Below are 25,340 nucleotides of genomic sequence, written 5' to 3' on the forward strand. Positions count from 1 at the left end.
GTTGGACTATCATAGCACGCTAAAGAAATGTAATGTCAAATGTGTTAAACGGTCTCACTGATGATGTGACGATAGGTTTTCATACATTTAGTAGATTTATTCGGGATATAAACCTAAAATTTCAAACTTGTGAAATTTGTGGGGAACATACTTGGATATATAGGTAACCCCTGAAATCTCGTTTGAAAGGTCTCGTATTCTGATATACTAGGTGTTTATACTCTATTATGTCTGGGGTGTTATTCCGGGACTTCTGCTGAACGGTAGTTCTGACCTAGTCCTTGGCTAATACTTTATCCAAAATGCTTGAAACATAGCATAAAGCCCTCAGCTGATTAGACAATAAAATTGATAATCATCTGTTGTAGCTGAAAAGATCCTCTAAAGGGGACACACTGCTAAATTGAAGGTGATATCTCTCTGCTGAACGGAAGTTCTGACCTGAGATCACTCAGTTCTCGCATTTAACCCCTAATTTATGTACAGATATCATTGTAGTATTCTTGCCTGTAAGACTGAATATTGGGATTCTGGATACGGGAGTATATTCAAGAGGTGGGACACATGAATTGAACTAAGTTAATAAAACACTTAAATAGTATCCTGAATAGATTGAAAATTGTATGGAAATTTAAGAGGACAACTATATCGTCAATCTACGTGAATCGTTTAGAACTTAAAACGATTAGAAGCTTAACGGTGCTTGTGATATGTTTTAAAAATGATATAATCCTCTTGCACAAACTCACAAAAATATGTTTGTTCTGTATTTTAGTTGCTGTTTTTGCTTTATATTTCATATTGTGAAAAATCCAAAAAGATTTTCGACAACTGATGATGACAATCTGACATTTAAAATCTCAAAGGCTAAACTTGATGAACAGACAGGTTGGTTAAGTGATTTGAAATGTTTAAAATGATTCATTAGGTTGAATCAGAAATTGGAATGTTTCAAATTTGTGATCAGTGTTTAATTGTAAAAAGTATCAAATGATTAGTTGATTCATTAAGTTGAATCACAATTATTTTGGTTTGTAATAGAGTGGTTGAGTTTTGCAGGTTTCTGATCCTGTTACTACGGAAAGCCAGGAGGTATAGCAGAACCTGAGGAGAGCTTAAACTGATAAAGCCAGGATTTGATTTCAATGGTGATAACAAATGCCAGACAGCGATCCCAGCTCGTTGATAGGGAGAGTCTGATGAAAGTTAGAGCCAGAGAAAGATCCAGGCACATGATTCCAGGATGTAGTTCCTGAAAAAGATATGATTCCAGGCAGAGTTCCTGAAGAAGATCGAACAAGATTGAAGAGCTGTGAATGATTGAAGACTCTAACTGAAGATTCCGTCAACATTCAAGGGGGAGTCTGTTGGTGCAGTTGTCTGTCGACTACATCTTCGTTCGAGTTTTAGGGTAGGGCAGATTGTATTGTGAACGGAAAACGAGAAATCTTGTATTTGGTAGGTTCGCTTATAGGGTATATAGAGTGGTCCGCTTATTAGTCACTTTATTCATAGGTTCGCTCATATGTCACTTAGGTGGTTCGTTTTTGTGACATAATGAGTGGTCCGCTTATATGGACATGTCCATATAAGCGAACCATAGTGTCTATATATAGGGGGTCACTTGGAGCGGATCTTGTAACAGTTTGTGTGTGTGAAATGGCGAAGCCCTGCCTGTTTGTCTCCGAATCTTGTATATTTGTCAGATAATCAATAAAGGAGACGTTAAGTAGTGAAATCAAGCTTTACGAAGACCGAATCAATGAATTCCGCCTCTGATTCTGTCTAAGCACTCTTCTGAACGACTCGTCAGGTCTCAAAACGGTCCTACATGCTCTTCATTCGTTATCAAATCATCGCAGAACTTCATCTTGTCCAAAAACATCCCCGTGATCTTGTCTATGGATTCACCTTTGTGTCTGAGTTGCATGAACTCTTCCTTGATCTTGTTTATGACCGCTTTGGGACTATGGTGTTTAAGAAATGGCATCTTAAACTCCTCCCATTTCATGGTCTTAGCCGCTTCACTCCCCATCTCCTTCTTTTTATTATCCCACCAGTCTTTTGCTTGACCTCTTAATTGACCCGTACCATAAGCTACGTAGTCATTTTCATCGCAATGAGTTCTCTTGAATACTCCTTCGATATCGCCTATCCATCGTTGGCACACAATTGGATCAACCTCCCCGTTATATATGGGTGGTTTACAAGCCATGAATTCCTTGTATGAACAAGGCTTTCGTCCTCCAGATTTTTCCTTTGCTAGATTTGAATTATCCTCTAGCTTCTTGATTCTCTCTTCTACTACTGATAAAACCGTGTTTTGAATTTTATCAATGAAGTTTGACAAACTGTTTTCGATCGCCTTTCCAACCTCTTCGGCAATCGCTATCCTCATTTGTTCGGTGACTCTTGGCACCGCATCGTCATCACCTCCATCCGTCATCTTTAATACTGAAATGTTTACATATATTGTTAAACATTCCATTTGTAACACATGTTTTACTTGTTTTGATTTAATCAAATTCATGACTAGACTCAATCATTCTTGTTTCATGCCTTTCTTGTGTTTGAGTGCGTTTACACACTCTTGATTCTATCGTTCTTGTTTCATGCTTTTCTTGTGTTTGAGTGCGTTTACACACTCTTGATTCTATCGTTCTTGTTTCATGCTTTTCTTATGTTTGAGTGTGTTTACACACTCTTTTCCATGCATATTTGTTCGTGATTTTTTTCCATTTTATCAAAATTTACTTGCACAATAATTCTTACCGGGTACTTGATCAAGCTTGAACCGAACACTTATTGACAACCTTGAGCTCTGATTACCAACTTGTAACACCCAGTTTATATTACTAGATTTATGACATAAGAACATGCATTTGATACCAAAAATTTGAGTGTACAAAAACTTTTAATATTTTAAACCATAACTAGACACTACATATAAGTATTGTTCTTACGAAACCATCATCAAACGATAACTACAATGTTTACATAGTTTTTAGAACTAAAGATAATGTGCGGAAGCGTTTGTTAAAGTGTTCGGTTCGGATGCATATGCTTGATCATCACCCTTCTGCTAGAAAACCTGAAAACTGAGCACTTTAATGCAATGTTAGTATTATGGTCCTTGACCAATAAAATAGATGAAAAGGTGTGTTAAAACCAATTAGGGAAAATCAAGAATTATGAATTTCAGCACTTGGAACTGGGGGCTACCGTAACTTACGGTAGTCACCGTAAGTTACGGTGGCACCTGGAAGTTTATTGTTCTGCCGTAAAGCAGAAGTATCCCACCGTAGCATTTTATTGGCTACCATAAGTTACGGTATCACCGTAACTTACAGTAGACTCTGCACATGTTTTCTTGCTTTGTGATCTTAGACATTCTAGTTCCGTTTTGCATGGAATTAACCTTGAACAAGTTTATCACCTACCCAAGGTTAATTACCCATGTTTGGAATTATTACTCGCCATCATGTTTCGCTTTCCCATGAGGAATCGCTTACGCCGTCAAACACATGTTTAGATCCAAGACTTCATATTTATCAACTATACTACTTAAACATGCTTACCCATTCAGATTCTTAACTCCTGTATGAAGAGTTTAACTTCGCAACAAGTTTAGCGCGTCCAACTTACAACTTAGACAATAATTATAACCATGCTTTATGTAAAGATGTATAACTTCATGTTATATACAAGACTTGTTTTGACCCGTTTGGGTACTAAATAAAGCACCTTACGGACATCCAATTTCCATGTTTATTACTTGTTTAAGACTTTTAGTCGAGTTCATAACATAAAGGTAATTCTCGGTCATCATGTTTGAATAATGGAATAAAACTTAACAATAAGTATAATGTAATGAAACAATAAATTTCATACCTTTAGAGCACGCCTTTTTCCCGTGAATTCCCTCCGGCTTGTCCGCTTGATGATCCGGACTCTTTGCCTAGAAAATTCAGTTTTTAACTTGTTTAGAATTCTTTTCATGACCATATTCACATCGTTTATGAAACATGATCAAAATCTGGGTTTCCATCAAATTTAACATACAAATCCTCACTTAGGCATTTCAACAAACACCTAACGGGTCAGATTTTCCTACAATCATCTCCAAGTTCATGACTTGCAATTAAACCTCAAATTTTCACTTTAATTAGTAAACCTTGCACACAACTTAGCATCAATATCACAGGAATTACTTCCTATAATGAAATTATACTAGAATATTATTCAAAGTCCTAGTGTTCATCATCATCTTATAAAACCCATAACCTAGCTTCCATGGATTCATGGAATTTCCTGAATTTGGGCATAAATTCACATGTAGTTGTCTAGGTTTTACTCCTAGACACTATATCATCATTAATCTAACTAAATTACTTTCATGCATCAACAAATTTCAGATTGCTTAAATTCACGAGGATTTCAAGTAGAGAATTCTCATCAAATTTTACATACCTCTTAATCCTCTTGCGATGAGGATCACAATTCTAAGCTCGGATTTCATTTTGGTTAGGATTTGCACCTTCAATTTAAGGGATTTGTGGATTTTAGGGTTTGAAAGTGGGGAGCTCTCCCCTGCTTGTTCTTGATCGACCAGACTCCCAAATTTGGGATGTTTGGTTTATTTTTGTTACTATTAGTAACTTAGTTTGTGTTTTGCCAAGTTTAGACCCTCAACTTTGTTTTATTTTTGAGTTTATGTGTTTTAACCCTATTGTGAATTATTTCAAGACTTGAACTTAGCTAGGTTAAGTTCCTAGTTTGTAAATTCTTGTTTATTAACCCTTTGAATTTTTCTAATATAAGGATTTATATTTTCGGGGTGTTACATCTTAGAACAAGTTTCTAACATAAAAGTTGTTTATGAAAGTGTAACGCACCCAAAGCATAAAGATCCAAAATTTGGTAAAACTCATAATTGGGTAAAGAAAAGCATTTTCTGGGAGCTTGAATATTGGCCCATGTTGTTAATTCGAGACAACCTTGATGTAATGCATATCGAGAAGAATGTTTTTGAGAATCTATTTCAAATGGTTATGGATACTTCTAAAACAAAAGATAACGTCAAGGCAAGGAAGGATGTGGAACAGTTTTGCAATCGACCATCGTTGCATGTTTCAAGTGGAAATAATAATAAAATTTTAAAACCAAAAGCAGCATACACCTTAACCAAAAAGGAGGTAAATGAAGTATGTAAATGGTTGAAGCAAGTAAAGTTCCCAGACGGCTATGCTTCAAATATAGGGGGATGTGTGAACCTAAAGGATGACACCTTCTACAACTTTAAAAGTCATGATTGTCACGTGTTCATGCAACGATTGTTGCCTATCGTCTTACGAGGGATGTTACCAAAGCAAATATGGGAATCGATAATAGAGCTTTGCACATTCTTTCGTGTAATATGCTCAAGGGTTCTACACATTGAAGATTTACGAAAATTGAAGAAAAGTATTGTTGTAACAATTTGTAAGTTAGAAAAAATTCTTAATTTTTTATTTGTTTTCTGTTAGTAATCATGCAAATTCTTAATTTTTTATTTGTTTTCTGTTAGATCCGGCATGCTTTTGACGAACATGGACAAGTTGAGGTTGCTTTGGTAAAAAATAAGATCTTGATTGTAGCAGTTCGGTAGTTGAGAACGTTGATTTGGAGGGCGTTGAATTAGAAGGGAATGTACAAGAAAAAAAATCGGCATGGGTTGACGATAGGGCACATGAGACTTTGGTAAGTTTCTTACTTGATGTAGGGTTTTGTTCATATTTAAATTAGTTGTATACATAATTTCACTTATAGTAGTGTTTTAATAATAAAAAACATTTGATGCCAAACGAATATTCCAACAGTTATAACTACTGTCTAAGGATAAATTAATAGTTGTAAAATTAACTAGAGAACTTTCTGGTGAAAAAATTGGGGTTTTGGCCTAAACTGGTCTGGGTTGAAACTGGGGTGGGTTTGGTCAAAGAAAGTGAAACCTGACTTACTGAATGTGATTCGAGTTCCAATTTGTTTTGTAAGGGGAAATAGTCGGGTTTGACCGATTTGAAGCCATGTTTTAACTGGTTCAAGCTCGGTTTGAGTGGGTTCAAACTGGTATCGAGGCTCCGGTTGGCTTCAAACTAGATTCCCTAAAACTGGCTTCAAACCATAAAACTAGTCGGCTGGGCCAACCGACCCACGAACCTGTTCGATTTGGTTAACGGTTAAACCCAAGATATACCTGATGAGAAGCCAAGCATCTTTACCTTAATTTAACAGGAAATCTTTGACTAAGATATAGCTAGAAATTAAATAAGCTTTATTAATAACTATTATAATGTCATAACAATGCTGATTTTAAATAAAACATTTAAAAACCAGCATAATCAATTTAAAGAACCAATAGACACTGCTGTACATGATGCATGTGCTTCAAATTCAAAGTAAATAAGTTAATTCATGGAACTGAGAACCAATCGATCAATCAAGGTACGCCCGCTTTTAAATTCATGGAACGGCTGTACATAATGCCTGTGCTTAAAATTCTGATGTGTGCCTGTGTTTAAACAATTGGTATCAGAGCCGTCGTGATCCCCTTCGGACCTATGGCTGCTCAAAATCTAACCTATGAAGAGTTGTTGGATCAAATCCACTTAAGTCTTCAAAGGATGATCGATATTCTTAAAACACCACCTCCAGCTTCCGCTCACGAACCACCATCACCCGTTTCCGCAATAACAACACCACCAGTTACCGCTCTCGTGCCACCACCAGTTTCCGCCGCAACACCATCTGCCTCACCACTAAAAACCGCCCAAACACCCTCACTTGTACCGGTTCCTAAATCCGTACATGTTGCTATATCGACATCAGCCCGAAAATCGACATCGTCTTTAGCAAAACCAACCCTTTTTTATCCACCAATTTGCATGATATCAACATCGGTCAAACCCACAGTTGCTGCCCTTACTTGTGTGTTTAACCAGAAGGCTACACATGCTTTGGAAAAGATAATCGTCCATCTTGAAGGAGAGGATTTTGACAAGAGAATGCTCAACCATTTTGTTTGGAAAATTAAGAGAGGATCACCAAATGTACAAGCCACCGGGGAAACCGACTTGCAACCACGTGTAGTGGCGCGTCTCAAGTGGCGTTTGCGACCCGTTGCTACCGCTCCGTATGAGATTGTCCGACTCGAATGGCGACCACCGTGGCAAATTCATTTCGTTCTTGAGGACAAGAACGTTTTGAAGCATGTGGGAATGATACGTGCCGAAATCCCACGTTTCCATCATCTCCATGATTCCCTATTTATTGCATTAAATTAGGAGTAGTAATAGGTCCATGCTTTCATTAGAGTTAGTTATCTGCACATTTCCTTCATGTTTGTAAGCCTATATAAGGCATTCTTGTTTTGTTATATAATTATGAATGAAGAAATGAATTAGTCACTTCCAAAAATCTCTAAATTCTCTCAAGTTCTTATCTATTTTCTTTGGATCAATTGGGTAACGATTCGGTTCGTAACAAATTCCACCACCGTTTCTTTTTTCTGGTTCGTGGGTCGGTTGGTCCAGTCGACTAGTTTTATGCCCACTTTTAAATTAAGATTATAATTAAGTATTTTGTTATAATTTCAAAAATCTGGTGTTTTTTTTTCATAAATAATAAAAAATTACACAACAATTTTATTGTATCTATATTATTGGTTCGGTACTGCAAAGTATGTTAAATTAGGTTGTATTTGTAGTTAAAATATGAGGGATATCTTTTGGAGAAGTATGGGGAGGAAAATAGCCAACACCGAGAACTTGACAAAGAATTGTGGTACCGAGCTTCCGGGGGAAAGAAGAGAGGTAAAGTATATGGGTTAAGCAATCTTAAGAATGATTTTAACGTTCAGCATCATGGCAAACAAGACCAAGAGGTATGTTTATTCTTTTAAGTTGTTTGGTTCAAACATGTTTAAACTCAAATATTGACATTATTTTTTCATGCAACCACTTCTCAGTCAATAATATATTAACTTTTGTATGTATATTATTGAAAATAGGCTATTTGACCTTAGAAGTCAAACTGATTTTTTCTCTTTATTCTGTAATTGTATAAGCAGCTAATAAGTTTCATAAATTGTATAAATTGTGATAATGTTGGCCATTAATATTTCACTTTGCATTGGTTTTATTAGATCGAAAGGTTGAACGTGATTATTGCGGGATTGGTGGTGGAAAAAGAGAAAGATAAGGCGGAGAAAGAGGCTATGAATGAAAGGATAGCAAACATTGAAGCGATGCTAAAAGCTAGGTTTCAAAACGTATAATCATCGACTTAGGTTTCAAAACGTATAAACACTTTGTTTTGAATATGTATTTTGTTATGATAACTTTGGTATTTGATGTTTCAAGTGGGATGTTTTATATAATTGTGAAAATTTGATAATATGTAAAATTTAAAATTGACATTATATGCAGGTTAAAATAGAAAATGGATAAAAATAATTTTTAAAAAATAAATAGAAATTGCGACCGCAAAAATGGTCGCAATTTTTCAAAAGACAGGCGGTCGGAAAACGGTCGCAGTTTGTAAAAGACAGGCGGTCGGAAAACGATCGCAGTTTGTAAAAGGCATGCGGTCGGAATACGGTCACGTCAAGACCGTCGCAACCGAAGTCCCACAAAACCAGGAACAGTCGCAATATTTGTGACCATTATTAAAGTCGCAAAACCCGGATCGCAAAAGATAGCAGCAGTCGCAACTTAGTCGGAATAGAGCAATTGCGACGGGTGTTTTTCCGATTGTAGTTCCGGTCGGAAAACGGTCGCAACAGGGCAATTGCGACCGGTTTGCGACCAAAATTGCGGTCGGAAAAACCTAGTTTTCTAGCTGTGAAGGACCAAGTAGGCATTTAACTCTTTATCAAATTTGAACCCTCCTCATAAAGCACTATTCATTTTCATTTTTCTTATGTTATGACTGGTTTAAATTCATTACGAACGATAGTGTTTTATTAAATTATTTAAACGCTAATGATCCATTTTATTTATTAAATTTACAAATTCAAGTATAAAATATTTTTATTTTATGTTGTATTTTTTTGTATTATAAATTTCTTTTGATAATGCGCATGGTTTAACGTTTTAACGTTTAATTTTTTATTTAGTTTGACGGTTCCGTCACAAGACGCTTAACCATATTACATAAGCTTTCGAATGTTATGAAAGTCCTTGCTATAACGCTTGGGTTTACATAGAAGATTTTTTTTTTTTATAAAAAAACTTTCCAGTATTTGAACTTTTCTGCAATTTTACATGTAAAATTTGTATTTGTTTAGCCTCAATGTGCCCTCCTCTCTATTCTAGAGGTGCATGGTTAAAATCTTTCTTGTCTGTTTTTCGTTGGTTTAACGACTCATCCGTAACGCACAGGTTTTTTTTTGTGTATTTATATATGTTCGGTTTAAAGTTATTGCCGCAATGCCCGGGTTCTAATACTAGATTAGTTATTGTATACGTGTATAGTTTTTACGCATAGATTAATTATTTTGTCATTTCTTGACGGGGAGAACTCAAAGGGTTGACCAGGCGCCTACGCCTACTTCGTTATATATATTATTCTATTTATCTATTACTTTGGTTTTGTTATCATTTCGAGTTAGCTATTATTTTTCGCAATAGTGTTTTACGTTTAATCTTAATTTGGCGAGTTAACATTTCATAACGTGTGTGTGGTTTAGTGTTTTACGTCTACTTTTGCCGATTTGACATTTTCGCCGCAATGCGTGGGTTCTAAAAACTCGTTCAAAACTACATTCCATCTTTTTTTGGAGTAATCTTAGACCCTACTTTTAATTTCTTGAAAAGTACTTGTCAACAAACATTTAGTCTACTTTTCTTATGGATGTTTGTTTACTTCTTAATGAGGCTCTTAATGATTCTGACTTCTTACTGGTTGAACACTTAATGGTTCAGACTGTTTGTTTCACGAGCAGATGTCTGAATGGTTCAGACATTTGCCTCTGAATGGTTAAGATTTGTACAGAGCTGAATGGTTAAGACCTCTAATCTGAATTGGTCAGACATTTGCTTCTGAACGGTTAAGCATTATACAGGCTCTTAATGGTTCAGAGCTCTTACTGGTTCAGCACTTAATGGTTCAGAGACCTGTTAGTGGTTCAGCACTTAACCATTCAGATGCTTCCAAACAGCTGCGTATAGTTTTTATTGATGTATGAATATGAAACTATATTCTATATAATACTACTTCTCTTGAAATCACATATCACTAAAGTGAGCAATCATAGGGATACTTTCTAGAAAAAAGCTACTTAACTTGCATGCCATATTGGCATATTCCATAAAAACTAGTCAAAAGAAACGGAAAGTGAGTAAAGCAAGAAGACTTTTAGGTCATACCAATCACAACATAACTTATGATACTACTACTAATATCCTTTTAACACTGACCACCAAAATGTCACATTACACATACATGTTCTTCACTAAAATGAAAATCAAACGTATGATGATAAGAATAACCATTGATTGTTCGATCTTTAGTGGTGATGGTTCTTCTTCAACATCGCGCAAAGACTGTCACATTCGTCCTTTGATGGCCAAATAGTGAAGAATGTTTGAACACCATTAAGAGCAATAACCAACAAAGCTCCAACAAGTGCAAGTGATGACCATGGGCTCTTAAAATACTCCTGCTTAAGTTGAGAAAAGTATATATTCCTTGGGTTTTCATAGTGCATTTGGATACTGTTTTTAGCTTCCAAATATGCCAAATGGTTTGGCACTAAATCAGTTCCTATTTGATTGAACAATGTTGCGACCTCTTCATCGCTCCCTAGACAATTTTCAAGCACCCCGGCTTTGCGAAGACTTGTAACGTCTTCTGGGTGATCGATGAGAGTGTCGAGAAGACATACGTATGAGGTAACCCATGCATCATATGCAGCATCATCACGTGACGAGCATGTTTCATAGGCTATCAAGTTTAACAACATCGGCTTTGTGGAATCATTGACGGTTATTGGAGGGAGATTAACATCCGCTGAAAACCACCACTTGGATTTTCGGAACTCAATGTGAGCGAGAGACATTGTGCTACTCGGCTTGAAATGAATCCCTAAATTCTTGAGCTCGGTAACATTCCGAAAAGTGCACCTGCACTTAGGGGTGTTCAGTATTGGATTTGAAACCAATAAAACTGAAGTACAAGTGCATTTTTTGGTTTTACAAAATAAATCAAATAACCCATATAACGAATAGAGGTTATTTAAAATATGTCATTTAGCCCAATCTTATTTAGCACAACCCAAAACAAGTAATGCTAAAAATGTTATAAAAAATAAAAATAATGAATAAAGTAAAAGAAGTTAATAGGTTTATTCACTTGAAACCGAAAACCAGACCGAATGTAGTCAGTTCGGTTTGACCTTACTGAATTTGGTTCGGTTTTCGGTTACCACTGAATATAATCCCAACCCGAATGACCCGAAAACCGAACAAACAAACACCATACCTGCACTTGTTACTTTGAGACCAATCATTAACTTCTGGTAACCTTTTTTCTGTAAGACTACGATGTAGTAGATCCAGAAGATGATCTGGCTGTTCAACATCAATCATCTCTCTTAACTGTTCTTGATAAACCGGATGATTTCTTGTACAAAACATTGATCTAAACCACCATGTCTTTGGCCTCTGGGTTGCCAAAATATTATCATATATAAAGGGTTTAATCTTATTACAATCGATATGTAACAGATTCATCACTTTTGTTAGAACAACAAATGGTATTTGATTTTCAAGAAGAAACATATCTTGATAGACAAATGCATCATAGTTGTTCTTGTTGGAAATCTTTCGAATAAGTAAACGAAATTCTGCAGATGGCCTAAACGATAATGTTCATAGAATGAATTGATAAATTACAGATTTGGTGATACAGATGTATATATACGTACATACATAGGGTTTTATAATTGTTTTGTAACCGCCCTATGTTATAAATAATAAAAATAATAATAACTATATCTAGCTTATCTATTTTGTATACATATAATGCTGAACATATATGTATTCTTGTACGTCTAACCCCTCCCGTAAGCTAGATTACTTCAGGTGACATGCGAAGAAGCTCCTTAAGTCTAATGAAGTCTTTTGGTTGTAATGCTTTCGTCATAATATCAGCAATCTGATCTTTCGTTGCACAAAAAATGACGTTTAGTTCTCCTTTCTTGACTAGATCTCTGATAAAGTGATACTTAACTCTTATATGTTTGCTCTTTCCATGATAAACTGGATCCCTTGCTAAACATATTGTAGATTTATTATCACAGTATAAAGGAATTGAGGAAACGTTATTTTCTTGCAGATCATCTAAAATTCCCTTGATCCATAGAGCCTGACAGCCAGCTAATGATAAGGCCATGTATTCTGCCTCTGTTGATGATAAAGCCACTACCTTTTGTTTCTTTGATTGCCATGAGATGGGACCTGAACCTAAATGAAATATATATCCGGATGTGCTCTTGCTATCATCCATATCTCCCGCATAGTCACTATCACTAAAACCTACAAGAACTTTCTTTCCTCCTTTGGAGTATGTAATTCCTTGATTTTGAGTTCCTTTGATGTATCTAAGTATTCGTTTAGCTGCTTCCCAGTGATTCTTCCTCGGGTTTTCCATAAATCTGCTAATTTTGCTGACTGCAAACATGATGTCCGGTCTTGTGTTGGTAAGATACATCAGACTTCCTACTAGGCTTCGATACACACCTTCGTCTACAAACTCTTCTGGGTCATCCTTTGATAATTTCAACCCATACTCCATAGGTGTAGATACCGTATTACATTGTGTCATTTTATATTTATCTAATAAGTTTTTCATATACTTCCTTTGGGACAGTATGATATTTCCGTCTTCATAAAGTACTTCCATGCCCAAGAAGTAATGTAATCTTCCCATATCAGTCATTTCAAACTCCTTATTCATTGACTCTTTGAATCTCGTAATTAAGTGCATGGAATTACTTGCAATAATTAAATCGTCGACATATAAGCATATCACTAACTTCCCTTTGTTAGTGTCTTTTATATATAAAGTATGCTCATATGCACTTTTCTTAAAATTATGTTGTAAGAAGTATGAGTCTATACGACTGTACCATGCTCTTGGTGCTTGTTTTAAACCATAGAGAGCTCGCTGAAGATGACATACCTTTTGTTCTTCTCCTTGTTTAATGTAACCTTGAGGTTGTTCTATGTAGACTTGTTCATTCAGTTTTCCATTTAGGAAAGCTGTCTTAACATCCATTTGATGAAGATACCAACCATAATGAGCAGCTAGAGCTAGCACTATTCGAACTGTTTCGAATCTTATTACGGGTGCAAACACCTCCTGATAATCTATTCCATATTTCTGCCTGTATCCTTTTACTACTAGTCTGGCTTTGTATTTGTCTGCATTTCCCTTTTCATCATATTTAGTTTTATAAATCCACTTTACTCCTATTGGCTTCTGATGTTTTGGTGGATCTACTAGTACGCAAGTGTGATTTTTATTAATGGAGTCCATTTCCCTGTCCATTGCTGCTATCCATTTTGCATCTTTACTTGCTTCTTCATAACTTGTCGGATCTGTACTTGCATAGAGAACAAAATTCACCACTTGATTTTGGTTGTACTTCTGTAATACCTCTGCATTCGTTAGTTTTCTTGTATTGCGATATACATTCCTAATGCTTTTGGTTTTAATGACTTCGTTTTCTGAATCTGCAGATGAAGTGTCACCACTGTTTTGTTGATCTTGATCAGCACTTTGTTGTTGTGCTTCATACGTCCCCGAGTCACTGCAAACTTGTTGATCATTAGTGGGAGTTTCTTGATTTGGTTCTCCGTTTACATTATCTGTTGTGTGGTTATCAATTTCCTGTTCTTGGTTATTCTCTTCATCATGTTGAATTTGTATCTCCTCTCCATCAGTAATGATAAGCGGTGCATTTGAACCTTCACCTTCGAAAACCCATCTCTTATTTTCATCAAAGATCACATCACGACTAATGATGATCTTGTTAGTTTGGGGGTTATATAGCTTATAACCCTTGCTAGCTTCACTATATCCAACAAATATAGTTTTTATTGTTTTGTTGGATAACTTGTCCCTGTGTTGTTTGGGTACAAGAGCATAAGCTAGACAACCAAATACTCTCAAATGTTCTACATTTGGTTTCTGTCCATTCCAGGCTTCGAAAGGAGTGATGTTCGGTCTGGTCTTCGTAATTGTTCGATTTAAGATGTAAGTAGTGCATGCTACCGCTTCTGCCCAATAACAGTTAGGTAATTGCTTAATGTTCATCATGCTTCTACTTAGTTCCATTAAAGTCCTATTCTTCCGTTCAGCTACTCCATTTTGTTGAGGAGTATAGCTGTTAGTAAGCTGATGTCGAATCCCATTAAGTCTCAGATATTCCTGAAATGATTTGCTACAATATTCTCCTCCGCGATCCGTCCTTAAGGTTTTGATTACATGATTTGACTGCTTCTCATTCAAAACTCTAAAATTCTTGAAGTGATATAGTGCCTCGGATTTAAATTTGAGAAAATACACCCATGTTTTTCTAGTGTAATCATCGATAAATGTGATGAAATATCTACATCCACCGATGGATTCTGTTCTCATTGGACCACATATGTCAGAATGAACTAATTGTAATGGTTCAGTAGCTTGCCAGACCATTTTTTTGTGAAATGGTTTCCTGGCATGTTTTCCAGATATGCAACCTTCGCATATACTGTCATCCTTCTTTATCTTTGGTAGTCCAAGTACTAAATCCTTGTTTTTCATGTCAATCAAAGTATCCATGTTCACATGCCCATAGCGTCTGTGCCATAGACGTGAGGAATCACAGGTAGTCATATTCATGGCATATGTCAGATCGCTTTCAGGATGTAATGGGAACATCTTATTGTTGGTCATCTTAACAATACCAAGAAATTCATCATTTGGATCTTTGATAACGCATCTATCTCCCTTAAACGCAACTTCATATCCTTTCCCTACGAGTTGCCCTACGCTTAACAGGTTATGTTTCAACCCCTTTACATAAAATACATCTGGTATCTTCCTTTCTCTTCCTCTAATCGTAATAGAGATATTTCCGCTGCCTAATACTTCCAACCGTTTATCATCTCCTGTTCTCACCTCCTTTTTTAAAGATTCATCGAGGTGAGAGAAGAGTTCTCGGTTACCACTCATGTGGTTACTGCAGCCACTGTCAAGATACCAACAGTCACTTTTGACTGTCTCCTCCATGTTAAAAATCATGAACATAGTGTCATCTTGTTCATCGACATCATCTTCTGTATGAATTAATGCATTATCCGCTCTTTCGCGTTCATCTTTTTGTTGGCAAAACTTGGCCGTATGTCCAAGTTTATGACAATTGAAGCATCTTATTGAATTCATATTGAAATTCTTGCCCTTATATTTGTTTCGTCCCCTTCCTGTGGAATCGTTCTTAAATGATTGTCTAGATCTATCTTGGCTTACATTTGTTACTTGAAACGCATGTTCAACAGGATTATCTTCGTATCTTTTCAATCTTAATTCATGTGATTGAAGTATCCCCATTAGTTCTTCGGTGGATACTTCTGCGAGATTTTTTGTTTCTTCGATGGTTATAACAACCGATTCATAATTCCTAGTCAAACTACGTAAGATTTTTTCTACAACCCTCTGTTCATCTAATTTTTCTTCATTCATTCGTAATTGGTTTACTAAATGGATCGTTCTGTTGAAGTATTCCTCAACAGATTCTCCATCTTTCATGTTTAACGAATCAAATTCACATCGGAGGGATTGAAGTCTTACAGTTTTTACGCGTGTTTCTCCCCTGTATGATTTATGAAGAATAATCCATGCCTCTTTCGCCGAACTTGCCTGTGAAATCCTTTCAAACACTGTGTCGATTACTGATTGAAATATGATATGCAGGGCCCGTTTGTCCTTTTTAATTGACTCCCGGTATGCAGCGGATCTTTCTTCCGACGGATTCGGTCCCAGTTCTTGATACCCTTCATCGACAACCGTCCACAATTCCTGTGATTCAAGCAATACTTTCATTTGAATGTGCCAATGATAATAATTCTGTCCATTCAGTTTGGGGATTTGTGTTTGTATTCCTTGCCTTTGATTCATGATCTTGAATTCGACGATGAATTAAAACAGATAACGTGAATAGATTTCTTGGATCGAATGTTGTGGCTCTGATACCACTTTGTTGGAAATCTTTCGAATAAGTAAATGAAATTCTGCAGATGGCCTAAACGATAATGTTCATAGAATGAATTGATAAATTACAGATTTGGTGATACAGATGTATATATACGTACATACATAGGGTTTTATAATTGTTTTGTAACCGCCCTATGTTATAAATAATAAAAATAATAATAACTATATCTAGCTTATCTATTTTGTATACATATAATGCTGAACATATATGTATTCTTGTACGTCTAACAGTTCTTCAACTCTTGACGATTTTCGGGTTGGCCAAAGATGAAGAGAAGGTAATATAATATAAAACATGCATCTAATAACATCATCTGAATGAATACCTTATTTTCAAACTCATTTGTAGAGTTTGTTTCATAATAGTTTCTTAAATCTTGTACCATAGTATGTTCACTAAGGTTTCTGTACAAAACCCTTAGGGTTTCTTCATTGTTTGAAACGAGTTTCATCGTAAAAACCGGCTTTAGGTTCTCGACAAACTCAAGTTTTGGGTTCCCATGATGGTAAGGACCAATGGAGACAACGTTTGGAACATAGTATTTCTCGTGGTCTTGTTTATCTTTCACCATTGTCGGAACTCTAGGGATCCTGGCGGTTGATGATGGTTCCGCGGTAGCATTAATGGTAATCGAGTTGATTACCGATGATTCATCATCTTCATCAGTGATCTCTATGGCGTGTGGGGTATTATTATCTTGGATCGACATTTTTGTATTGGTGGTTCAGTGTAGATGATTATGGGATCAGATATAAGTAAGCAAGTGTTAAGTTATGATGTTGGTACGAGGATGTATATATAATCTATATATATAATAAATAAACAAGATGTGGGACACGTGTCGTGTTGTGGTGCAACCTCACTTGATTTTGGCGGGAAAATGTGGGAATCCTTTTATTTTTACACGGGATCCGCGTGTTGTATATCCATACCCGTTTTTTGGACCCTGGTATAAAAACTATCTAATTAGCCTAAATCACTCAAACACATCATTCTTCTCCTTCACGCTTTCATCATTCAAGCTTACAAAACCCTAATTTTGTTCATCGCCGACAAGCAAATCTACCACCATCTCTTTCGATTTCATTAGCATCTGGTAAGTGAATGAATCTATTGTTATTTTCCTATGATTTCTTGTATCTTTCATCGATGATTTCGTTCAATTTCTTATTATTCTTCTATCATTCATCCATGATTTCGTTCAATTTCTTATGTATCTATGCATATAACGCTTTTCTGGACAATAATGTGTGTTTAGAGAGAGAAAGAAGAAGAAAAAGCGTGAAAGCAAAACGGCGTCGTCTCTCTCTCCATGTGACTTTGGACCAGGTCATATATAAACTTGTATAATTCATTCATTCATATTCATAGTGGAGTAGTTGTACACAGTTCCGGTCAATCGTATTTCTAAATAAATTTTGTATTCTTTGATCATCTATCTAATCTGTTACATGTTTTCGATCCACTGCACATACAGTTTCGTGACCACAACATCAGGATTTCGTACCTAAATTTCGATCAAGATGTCGATGCTTGATTCTATCTTCACTAAGGGGGCTTTCAAGGGTTCCAAACGGTAAAACCTTATCTATATTGTTAGTTGTGTTTTTGTCTTGATTTACCTTGTGTTTGTTAATTGACAGTGAAATGTTTAGGTTAAAGTTGTTGTGGTAGTGAAATTAACGGAGTATTCAATTTGTATTGTATGGCCTAGGGTTTGATTGTAACTATTTGGTTGTGAATTGTTGATTACAGTAAAACGCTTTTGAAGTTGACGATACCGCGGATAAAATTGTTAAGGAAACGTATATAAATTCATATAAAACAGATGCGGCGGGATATTGCAAAACTTTTAGAGACTGGTCTAGAAGCTACGGCCCGAATTCGGGTATAATACATGCTTTTCTTTGGACTAGAAAAAGTACATAAGATATTAATTGACCTTTAGTTATGTAACTTATATAGGTAGAGCATATAATAAGGGAAGAGAAAATGATGGCAGCTCAAGAAATTATTGAGTTGTTTTGCGAGCTTGTGGTTGTTCGGCTACCGATTATTGAAGCTCAAAGGTCTATTTTATTTGTTTCATTTGATCTTCATTGTTTGATTGCGCTTTTTGGTCTTTTCATGGTTTTAAAAGATTAAGTAATGTTGCACGAGAATCAGCTATAGAATGCACCACCTGAACCATGGGCATTAAGAGAACGATGAATCTTGGCATATGGTGAGGCTCTCACTACTAACCTTGATTTTTATAACATTTTTTTTAATGAGTTTGATACACATTCTAATATAAATCTATGTGTTTTTAATTAGTTGGGAAGCGTTATTTACAGAAGCTGGACCTGCACTTGAAGTCTTAAGTGATACTCTTAATGCCATTGATGCCAGACAGGGCTATCAAATTGTCTATTACACCCATCTCTGCTCGAGAAACTGGTTCATGTTATCTGTTAGGCTATCTACTTTTTTCCAGCTGATAGATTACCTTCAGCGTATGGTCGCAGGTTGTTTGGGAATGCTGCAAATTGTTTATTGGTTCTGTTTTCATTTGGTTGTCATCAAATCTGGTCCCTTTGCTTGCCATCCAGGTATTTGTTATACTAATTTATTGTCTGTATTTTGGTGTTTCGGATTATTATTTCCTGAGTCTGATATCCGGGTTTTGTCAACATAAGCTATAAAAGTTTGACTTTTAAGCGGTGTGTTATTATATATAAATGAAATTCATGTACTTGTATTGTGTTGTGTTGTACTTGCTTCAAGTTTTCAATCGGAATATTTTTTTTAACTTATTGTTATTTTTTTGTTTTGATTACAGCATGATTCCCCACAAGACCAAGCGTGGAGCTGCTGCACTAGCAAGGTTGAAAGTTTATGAAGGGGTCCCTACACCTTACAACAGGAAGAAGAGAATGGTCATCCCTGATGCTCTTAAGTAAGTTTACACAATGATTTGCTTTAAATCAACAAATGGTGTTATACATGTCACAGTGTTGATTTTTGTGAACACAAAATGTAGGGTATTGAGGTTAACTGCTGGACACAAGTACTGTTTGCTCGGTCGGCTTTCTTCAGAAGTTGGGTGGAATCATTATGAGACAATCAAGGTAAAAACTTTATTTATTTTTTTGTTATATTAATGCGGTAAATATTGTATTTAATGCTGTATAAAGCATATTGCAACTTTTAAATCCTTGGTATTACAAAGCCCCAAGGTTTAAAGAAACAGAAACGAGTTTCGAGGCGTTTTCACTTCGCCTCACGAGGCGTAAGCCTCGAGGCGAACCGAGGTGTAAGCCCGAGGCGGAATTAAAAAATAAATATAAATATTATAAATCTTTTAAAAATAGTAATACTAACTAAATTCATCATCAAATTCATCAAAATAATAAAAAACACACGTAAAACAGACCGAAATTGCTTGAAATTGACACAAAAACACAAAAACATCAAAAACAGATATCTAAAACCCCTGAGGCGCAGCCTTTTTAGCGCCTCAGCCCCTCTGAGGCGCACAAACAGTAGAAACCCCCTGAGGCGCGCCTCAGAATCGTTTTTTGGCTGTTTCGCCTTGAGGCGCGCCTCAGCCGTTTTTTAAAACCATGCAAAGCCCTTTATCTGAAAATGTTTGTTATTTGATAATCTTTTTTATGCAAGTCCAGGTGGACGTTATATGTATTTTTGTTCTCGAGTTATCTCTTATTATAATTTCATTTAATAATTTCATTTATAGGATGATGGATAACCATAGATCATATATATTTGCAAGCTAGATTTTTATAACCTAGACATCAAATAAATTCTGTGATTTCTCTTTTTTATTTGTTTGTTATTATTGGTTAATATGTTTTTAACATATCACTGAGCCTATACAATGACACTAATATGTACAAAATTACCCATCTGTATTTTTTGGTCTTAATTAATTTACCACAATAAACTTTATTGTAACTTATTTTGACTACATTGTTGTTAATTACTTGCAGGAACTTGAAAATAAGAGGAAGGAAAAAGCCCAAGTGGTGTATGAAAGAAAGAAGCAGCTTAACAAACTTAGAGCCAAGGCCGATAAAGCTGCAGAAGAGAAACTTTGTTCTCAACTTGAAATCCTTGCACCGGTTACCTACTAAAGGTTTTAAACTTAGTTTCTTGCTAGAAGTTTTGTTTTTTATCGCGACAAAAACAGGTTATCTTTATTATTTAAGTTTTGCAATACATTTGTGTTGATTTGGTGTTTATTTTTGTTATTTCATGATTGGTTTTCTATTAAAGCTCCAAATGAAGTTTTGCTTATGTATCTATTTGGAGGACTTTTAATGTCCATGGGTTGGTTATGGTTAAGATGAGTTGGGTCAGAGGTTGGGTTTTGTTAGGGTTAAGATAAGTTTGTATGGGTAACGATTCAAAAATGGATGTGGCTTCCTTTTGTGTTAAAAGTTGGCTTGACACGCAAGTAAAGCTCATGATGATCTCAACGACACATGCTGAGGTGGAAGATGAAAATGGTGGTTAGACCAAAGCACGGACTAACGTAACAAATGGAAAGTTGGCACTTTCAATTCCTCCCTCTAGACCAGCTATGTTGCATAACTAAAAAGGCCTATCCATTAGACCGGTAAAGCATTTTCATATGTTTTAAGCCCCAAACTTAGCAAAGCATCACCTGCGTCGTAGTCCTATTTTGGGACCCAGATTTCATAGTGATGAAACCGAACAAAAATTTGTGGTGGGAAGGGAAACAAGAAACTTAAGAGGTTGAAAATGTTGTTTATGTACCTTTTATTATTGAAAACTAAATTTTCCTAACCCGGGATGTTCCCGGGTGATAGCCTAGTGATATAAATATACATGTAATGACGTTGAGAATCATGAAGACTAAAGCACAAGTTAAGAATCAATATCGTATAGTGTCACTAAATTGTTGAATATTATTAAATATAATATTAATGTTATTAAATAAAGACTTGGAGAGGGTTAGTTCTTCAAAATGAAAAGAAAAATAACGCAAACAAACCACTGTACAAGAAAAGCTAGAGCTTCATCAAAGATATATTTACCGAAGATTACTTACGGATAATTCTCTAGTGACTTTTCATCATTAATCTCTCTCTAATAATACTGTTTTATAGAAAAGATAATATTTTATTTTTTTTGTTATGATTATGTTGTAACTTGTAACCTTTTTTTTTTGAATGGTAAAAAAAAACGCCTATTCAAGATAAAAGAAAGATAAACACAGAAACAGTAAATCAAAAAATCTTTAACAAATTTAAAGACAATATTATAAAATTAAACACAATATTAATTTTTTATATATAAAAGATAAAAAATAATTAAAAGGACGAATCATCAGGACGAGTATTACCATCTGATAGGATGTTGCCGACTCCATTTTTTGGGTTAGTTCGACCAACAACATACGCGTAATTTCCTCAACTTCGGCAACTTGCTGCTTGACATGGTGTGTAGGAAGGACGTACGATGCTAAGTGGCGAGTATAATGGTGATCCCAACTAGGGGTTTAAAATGAGTATATTGAGTCGTATAATAATTAATTTATATTAATAGTATAAGGTTTATTTCAGAACTCTAAATAATTATAGAACTTACAAAACTTCCAATAAACAATCATTTTGTTTATATATTTTCATATTTAACATTGTTTAAGGGTATTGTAGGATCGGTTTTGGCACCGTTCGATTGCGTAACGGACGTTTCACGTGCGGAATCCGTGAACGAACGTGACCGAACACACGATAACGTACTTCTAATGTGATTCCATTGCTAACTTTGACAAGATTGATACAAGAATCACAACTTTACAGCTTTCTCTCTCTACTTTCTCTCTCTAGAAAGTCTTCTCCAAGTCTTCTCTCTAAATCTCTTCTAAAAGTCTTCCAAAAATCTCTAAAATCTCTAACTCAAAGTCTACCCAAAAGTCTAACTAAAAATATGACATAACTCCTATATATATGGTCAAGGCAACTTAGTGAAAGTTCTCACTAATTACAAGTTTGCCACCTTGCCATTTCTAACTAGATATGACATAATACGCTTGAATCCTTCCGGCTTTTCACTACGACTCGGATTGACGAAGGCGATAGACAAAATATGCATCAACAATCTCCCCCTTGGATATTGCCGTAGTCAATCTCGTAGTGAAGACTTGTCTTTCTCTCTCTCTAAGACTCGAACTAAGATGTAGTCGACAGACAACTGCACTAACAAACTCCCCCTTGAATGTTGACGGAATCTTTAGTGAGAGTCTTCAATCATTTCCAGCTTTTCACTCTTGTTCGGTCTTCTTCAGGAACTCTGCCTGGAATCAAATTTTCTTCAAGAATTTCTTCTTGGAATCACATGCCTGGATCATTCTCTGGCTCTAACTTTCATCAGACTCCCCCTATCATCATGCTGGGATCTCTGTCTGGAAATCGTTATCACCATTGAAATCAACTCCTGGCTTTCTCCGTTTAAGCTCTTCTCTGGTTCTGATGTGTCTCCTGGCTATCCGTAGCAACAGGATCAGAAACCTGCAATACTCAAATACACTATCACAAACTAATACAATTTGCAATTCAACTTAATGAATCAACAAATCATATAAGAAAAATTATGAAGATCAAACTGTAGGTTACCATTCAACTTATTCATCAAGTTAATGAACCAAATTTGCATTTCAAATCTTCACAATTTAACACTCTCTCTCAAACCACAAGTTCAACATGTTTAGCACTTGAAATGTCAAATATCAGTTCTTCACACTCTGTTGTCGAAAATCTTTTTGTAGTTTTCAAATATCAAACAAAAATACAATATTTTTGGATTTTTGAATTTTGAACAATACAGAAATGAACACTATTTTTGAGAGATTGTGCAAGAGGATCATATCGGTTTTTGAGACATATCACCAACACCGTTGATCTTGATTAATCAGCAAATGTTAAAAACAAATTTACTTCTGATTGTCAGTATTGTTGTCCACTTAAACCTCTACACAAATTTTCAATTGATTCAAGATACGTATTTAATGTATTAGCACTTAAACTTATTTGAGTGTCCCACCTCTTGAATATACTCCCGTATCCAGATCCCAATATTCTGATCTACAGGTAAGTATAACTACAAATGATATCTGTATATAAATTAGGGGAAAAATGCGAGAACTGAGGGATCTCAGGTCAGAACTTCCGTTCAGCAGAGAGATATCAGCTTCGACTTAGCAGTGGGTCCCCTTTAGAGGATCTTTTCAGCTACAACAACTGATCATCAATTTTATTGTCTAATCAGCTGAGGGCTTTATGCTATGTTTCAAGCATATGAAGAAAGTATTAGCCAGGGACTAGGTCAGAACTACCGTTCAGCAGAAGTCCCGGAATAATACCCCAGACATCAATTGAGTACAAGAACCTAGTATTCCAGAATAAGAAACCTTTCAAACGAGATTTCAGGGGTTACCTATATATCCAAGTAGTGTTCCCCACAAAATAAGTAAGTTTTGATTTTATGTTTATATCTCGAATACAATTTACTAACTGTGTGAAGCCTACTGACACATCATTAGTAAGACTTGTTTAAAAACAATTTTGTCTTTACAAATCTCTAGCATGCTGTGAAAGTCCACCGATGTACTATCATCTCCTCTTTTTGCAACAGAACTCATTTTCATTTTTTTCCAATTTTTTTAAATTTTTCAAAATTTTCTTACTCCCCCTAAAATCAAAATATGTTTCAATTTTGATTTTCTGAGGAAAAATTGAAAAACAAACTATACAAGAAACTTGACAACATTATATGAATTACCTCAATTCACCATTCTCGTGCAAAAAACAATCAGAACTCCCCCTCACAACAAACTATTTTCCCATAATGATTTCAAAACACTTAAGTTTGTTTCAATCAAAATGGTTTTTCCGGAAAAATTAGTTTGTGTTCAAACCATTTGTAGATTCGGGGTTATCTCTTCATCTTGTTTTCTTCAAACATTTTAAAGATTTATCATTTCCAGTTTGATCATAAACCATCAGTAGAAAATCAAGTACAAATTAATGTCCCTGATTTACCACATGTAAATCGAAAAATCACCAAAGTGAAATTTCTCAAGAAATGTGCCGATTCATGATCCACGATACCCTCTTGGGATCTCCGGCAAGTCAGGTTTTTCTATTTAAACAATTTCACCCAAGCCTGACTGACCTTGGGTGATTTTGAATTCTTGCTCAACAATGGTGGAAAATTTGCATCATCCATTGCTAAACTAGAATTCTCAACTTTTACCTCAACCAATGGCTCCTCTGGTTTTACCATACCAGAATCATTGCCTGCAGGTGGCTTGTCCGACTTTGATCTGTCAGATTCATCGCCGACCTTTTCCTTCTTCTTCTCCTCTTTTGTCCTCAGATTTGTATCTGATGAATTCTTTTTGCTCGACTTTGCAGATGAAGGAGTAGATTCATCAGAACTATTAATCTGTTTGTCCCGTGAACCCGAGGACAAAATCTTCTCGAGATATTCTCTGATACCAATTGTAGGATCGGATTTCGACCTAACCGAGTCGTTCGGAAGAGCTCAACTCCGTTTCAGAGGCGGAAACAAAGAAACGGATACGTACACAGCTTGATTCATACTCTAAATCTCTTGTATATTGATTTTACACTATTTACGTTTACAAGGAAAACCGGCAATACCTCGGTACAAGATTCTGAACTGTTACAAATGAAATGCAAATGAACCTATATATACTAAATCTGGATCGCTCCAAAGACAGTTCATAAAAGCGGTCCAGATCAAACCATATAAGCGATCCACAAACGCGGTTCACCCTGTTCAATAAGCGGTCCACATGCTTCCCTAAAAGCGGACTGACATGTTGCCGAATAAGCGATCCTCTTCATTGGTCCTCATAAATGTTTGTCTTTTTGTGAACTTTGAATGGCAGCTCTTTATCTCAAATTTGACCTCTCATGCCATTGGACCTTCAACAAGATGCACCTCATTGGTCCTTAAAATGGTGGATGCTCATTGGACCCTCATATGGTCC

General features: G+C 35.7%; 1 protein-coding gene across 1 annotated transcript; it reads left to right on the top strand.

Moving 5' to 3' along the window:
- Window positions 1-17,237: 17,237 nt before the first annotated feature.
- On the top strand, window positions 17,238-20,593 carry LOC110878756 (60S ribosomal protein L13a-4). Its single transcript, XM_035979630.1, has 10 exons — window positions 17,238-17,393; window positions 17,556-17,626; window positions 17,775-17,873; window positions 18,053-18,185; window positions 18,263-18,366; window positions 18,464-18,521; window positions 18,614-18,888; window positions 19,119-19,235; window positions 19,320-19,407; window positions 20,287-20,593. The coding sequence occupies exons 8-10, from the start codon at window positions 19,120-19,122 to the stop codon at window positions 20,428-20,430; spliced, it is 348 nt and encodes a 115-aa protein (XP_035835523.1). The 5' UTR covers window positions 17,238-17,393; window positions 17,556-17,626; window positions 17,775-17,873; window positions 18,053-18,185; window positions 18,263-18,366; window positions 18,464-18,521; window positions 18,614-18,888; window position 19,119; the 3' UTR covers window positions 20,431-20,593.
- The last annotated feature ends 4,747 nt before the right edge of the window (window positions 20,594-25,340 follow it).

The sequence above is a fragment of the Helianthus annuus genome, chromosome 1, assembly GCF_002127325.2.
Source record: "Helianthus annuus cultivar XRQ/B chromosome 1, HanXRQr2.0-SUNRISE, whole genome shotgun sequence".
In the NCBI taxonomy this organism is placed as follows: Eukaryota; Viridiplantae; Streptophyta; class Magnoliopsida; order Asterales; family Asteraceae; genus Helianthus; species Helianthus annuus.